Source organism: Bison bison, unplaced genomic scaffold, assembly GCF_000754665.1.
Source record: "Bison bison bison isolate TAMUID 2011002044 unplaced genomic scaffold, Bison_UMD1.0 scf7180017864248, whole genome shotgun sequence".
Lineage (NCBI taxonomy): Eukaryota > Metazoa > Chordata > Mammalia > Artiodactyla > Bovidae > Bison > Bison bison.
The window spans coordinates 2,076,582-2,081,112 of record NW_011494820.1 but is presented as its reverse complement, the minus strand read 5'-3'; the positions used below and the strand labels follow the sequence as shown (position 1 = coordinate 2,081,112).

Here is a 4,531-nt window from a genome sequence, read left to right as displayed (position 1 = left end):
TCTGCAGCCGCACGGTGACCACCTGACCCTTGGTCGGGCGGCTGGAGCCCGGTGGGCCTGGAACCAGCGTCTTCTTCCTCAACAGCCCATTCCCTGCCAAGGAGGGGGAACAAACAGCCTGTCACCAAGCACCTCAGACGAGTGGCTGCCCCCTGGGCAAACTCTCCCCTCACTGGCAGCTCTGCCTCTCCTGGCGGGGCACAGCACCAGGGCACAAGCTGAGTTTTCAGCGGCCCCTCTCCCACTGACTGGGCAGGTGACACCATGCCTCTGGGCCCCAGTGTCCCTGGCTGGACACTGGGCATGAAAGTATTGATTTGGGGACTGACAATACTGGCCCTGGGATGGGCTCAGTGAATGCTGGCTGGTCTGTTATCTTAAGAAAATCAAGCGGGGGCGGGGGAGGGGACATCCCTCTAGGTCCAGTGGTTAAGAATCCACCTTCCAATGCAGGGTTTGATCCCTGGTTGGGGAGCTAAGATCCTACATGCTGCGGGGCAGCGAAGCCCATGGACTGCCACTGCTGAGCCGGCTCACCACAGCTAGAGAAGCTCACAGTCCACGACAAAGAAGAATCTGTGCACAGCAGTGAAGATCGAGCACAGCCAAAAATTAAGAATGAATAAACGAGGCTTCCCTGGTGGCTCAGTGGTAAAGAATCCACCTGCCAATGCAGGAAATATGGGCTCAATCCCTGATCTGGGAAGATGCCACATGCTACAAAGCAAGTAAGCCCGTGCGCCACAACTATTGAGCCTGTGCTCTAGAGCCCGGGAGCTGTAACTGCTGAAGCCTGTGCTCAGCAACAAGAGAAGCCAGAACAATGAGAAGCCCACACACTAAAACTGGGGAGTAGCCCCTGCTCGCCAAAACTAGAGTAAAGCCAGAGCAGCCATGAAGACCCAGCACAGCCAAAAACAAATTAATTAAAAAGAAAACTTCGGTATAAAAAGAAATCTAGTTAATTGTTAAATTAAAAATAATTTTTAAAAAGAAAATGGAGTTCCCTGGTGGCCTAATGGTTAGGATTCTGCACTTTCACTGCTGGGGCCCAGGTTCAATCCCTCGTCAGGGAACTGAGATCCCACAAGCGGCCAAAAGAAAAGGAGAAGAAGAAAAAACATCTCGGCTCAGTGAGGGCAAAGGGCTGAGAAAAGCCCTCCTGCCTATCACAATCAAGGCAGCAGGGATGCCCAGAAAAGAGACTCTGGAGCACTACCCTGTCCCCTCTCCTTTGGTTCCAATCTCAGCCCTGAGACATCTGGGTCTCAGTTTACCCAGCCATGAAATGGGGTGGCTGGGGCTTCTCCTGGTGACACCCAGTGAGTAGCCTGCTTGGTTAGTAGAGTACCTGTGATGCCAGGAGTGTGTCCCGACTAAAGCACCACATCACACGGAAAGACCTAAAAGCAAAAGTAACCCCTAGTTCCCCCCTCCAGCCACCAAGGAGACCACTGTGTTCCTCCCCATACCCCAAACAATCTTAGGGATGGCCAGATGGCCACAGCCAACACCTACTGAGTACCAGGCACAAGGCCCCAGACCCTCACAAAGCCACTCAAGGAGCCCCCACAATGATGACACCACAGTCGTTACAACTGCTGAGGTGATAGGGGGCTTATACCCATGGGGCACAAGAGACCGACGTCCTCTGCAGCCACCCAGCGCACAAGAAGCACCTGTGTTCTGTAAGTCCCCACGTCTGGAAAACACTGCCGTGAGTCTGAGTAGACCCCAGTCTAAAGATAAAGGGCAGGGAGAGCTATTCATATTGTGGAATATTCTAGAGTGTTCCAATTTTCTGCAGTGCTCCCACACTTATACCTGCTCCTGCATCCAGTTTCAGAATCACTTATCCAGTGGATGCCGAGGGATCCCGTGTCTTGAGGCTTCTGGACACTAATAGTGGATATATTGGTAGGATCTCAACTAGGCATTGTCTCTTGCCCAGGGAAACTCTGGGTAAATCACAGCTTCTCTCGAGGCCTGTTTCCTTGACTAGAAGCCTGAATTCTGGCCTCAGAGAGTGGCTGGCTCGAATATAAACAAACAGAGCCACCTTCATGCTCATAGAGGGAGCAGGGCAGTCCTTCCCGTCAGTAGAGAAGAACTTCCCAAACTTTAACAGAGCCAAGGGGGCTGTGCAACCTTGGACAAGTGCCTTCACCTCTCTGAGTCTGTTTCCCTAACTGTCAAACAGGGATATGGTAGGAATTACATCACAGGGTTGCTGTGAGGATAAAATTAGAGGATGCACAGGCCTGGCACGGAACCACTGCTTAGTAAACATCACCTGGTGTTTGTTTTTTTAGGCATACTAAAGTCTGTATCTGTAGTGGAGGTGAAATCAGTACCAGCTTGGTTTTACTGGTGTCTGTATCGTTGGATCATTGACAGTGACAGCAGCGATGTGCCATCATTTGTGTGGACGTCAGCATTACTTGGTGTTCTCGGTAGCAGAACTAGCAGTACTGTCTATTTTCCAGAGTTGCTGTGATGGACTGGAGGTGGAGGGTGCGGCACATACGGGTTCTCCTGGTTTCCCTCTTCCAGGGCTTTTCTCAACACTGAGCACACTACTGAAGACTATGAATGGGATGTTCCACAGATCTGTTTGACCTTAGAACACAGTTTTGGGGGGCGTGGGTCAGGCACTGGTCAGACAAATGCCAAGAAGAGGAATGGGGGTTGAGAGCTCTGTGTGGCTCTGAGCAGGTGATTCAGCGTCTCTGAGCCCTGTTAGCAGCTCTGAGAAAGCAAGTCATATGTGTGTGTGTGTGTGTGTGTGTGTGTGACAGAGAGAGAGACAAGAAAAGGGCTTATAAACATGAAGTGTCTCAAGCAATTGCCTGTGGCTAGTGATCACCGTGGTTACCACGTTTTACTTCCAATCTCCTTCAGGACAGAGATGGGGAAACCCGAGGCTAAGGAGAGGAGAAGGCCTAGGCCAAGGTCACTCCCAAACCTGAGCTGTCTGGGCACCATGGGTCAACCCGAGACACCCCTGCTCCTTACCCAGGATGTCCAGCCACTCGTCGGGGGCCGGGGCGGGCTCAGGCTCGGGCTCCATGGCGGCCAGGAATTCTCGGGCCAGGGCCCCGGGCTGCTCAGCCTCCTCCAGTGGGGGCTGCCCCACATCCTCAAGTGGCGGCAGTTCACTCAGGTCCTCCTCTTCTTCCTCCTCCTCGCCCTCAGCGTCTTCCACCCTGTCCAGCACCTCGAAGTCCTCAAGTGGTGGGACCCCAGCAGGTGGCGGAGCAGTGGGCTCAGGGTCTGCAGCAGAGGGCTCAGCACAGGATGCCATGCTGCTGGGGGGATGGGAACTGGCCCTGGTGGGGGGAATGGATGGGGGTAAGAATCCCACCACACCCCTCAAATCTCCTCTGCCTCCATTCCCCACAGTGCCCATCACTTGCTGTGTGACTCAGGGGCTCCAGGCCTTAGTTTCCTCATCTGTACAGTGGGTAGCGTAACAATCCTGGTTTGTTCCAAGGATTTAACAACCCCCTCACCAAACCCTGGCATCAGGTTCAAACAGCGGTAGCTATTATTAGAGTTAATTATTATTTAATCTTTATAAACACCCTGGGAAGTAGAGAACATCCCCTTGCAGAAAAGGAAATTCAGGCCCAGAGTGGCAAAGCCATTTGCCCAAGGTCACAGAGCAAGGCAACCACAGGATGCAGGATTTGGAACCTGGGGCTTTATCTGCCCAGACTGGGTGCTGGGATTTTTTTCTGGGGGACAACCCCGAGATTTGGGGGAGGCTATTTTTAGAGCCCAAGAGAAAAATAAAGTGAATCTTTACCAGGGCTCCCCACCTTCAGTTGTCCCGTCTCCTAAGGGGAGCCTCCCAGAAACCCCAAGGCAAACCACCCCCCAACACCAGGGACCGTGTCCCAAACCATTCCCTAGAGCCCCTTCTCCTCTCCTCAGGCCTTCTGACCACCTTCGAAGTAGCCTGCCCCTTAGAGAAGTGGTCGAGACCCCCACGGCTTCTTCCCTGGACCATCAAGAACTGACTCCCTCCCCTAGGCCCCAAGCTCTGGAGGTGGTAAAGCCGTCATGATAGCCCACAGCATCTCCTCCCTAACTATCACCTGCCTGCTCCTTCCGGGCTCGGGTCCCATTTTCTGAGACCCTCCCAGCCCCAACCCCCACAATCCCCTGCGCTCGCATAAATAGCCCTCCCCCCACCCCAACCACCGCCCCCAGCCCGGGCCAGCTTCCCCCACAGCTGGTCTGTCGCCCCTAAACACTTTGATCTCCCCAGACGCCCCCTTCCCAATCCCATAACACCCTACGCTCTCCAGACGCCCCCTGCCCCAGCCTGGCCCTCCGTCAACCTCCCACCCCAGTCCCCAACGCCCCACGCCTATTTGACGCCACCAGTCTGGGGCTCCCGACCCCCCGCAACCCTCGGGCACCCCTGGCCCTGCACGACTCAGCCGGCAGCGCCCCGACCCGCTGCTCTTGACCCTCCGTGGCCCCCACTCCTGGTCGCCCCCACCAGGTAGCACCCCCTCGGGCA

The 4,531-nt window shown here is 54.7% G+C and overlaps 1 protein-coding gene across 1 annotated transcript in view; it reads right to left on the bottom strand.

Moving 5' to 3' along the window:
* The window catches only part of FKBP8 (FK506 binding protein 8, 38kDa), a 10,095-nt gene extending 5,570 nt beyond the window's left edge, over window positions 1-4,525 (bottom strand). Inside the window, exons 1-2 of the mRNA XM_010847307.1 lie at window positions 3,016-4,525; window positions 2-93 (exon numbers count right to left, since the gene is read on the bottom strand). Coding sequence (XP_010845609.1) covers window positions 2-93; window positions 3,016-3,409 — 486 coding nt within the window. The 5' untranslated portion in view covers window positions 3,410-4,525. The remainder of the gene's footprint in view (window position 1; window positions 94-3,015) is intronic.
* Window positions 4,526-4,531: the final 6 nt, after the last annotated feature.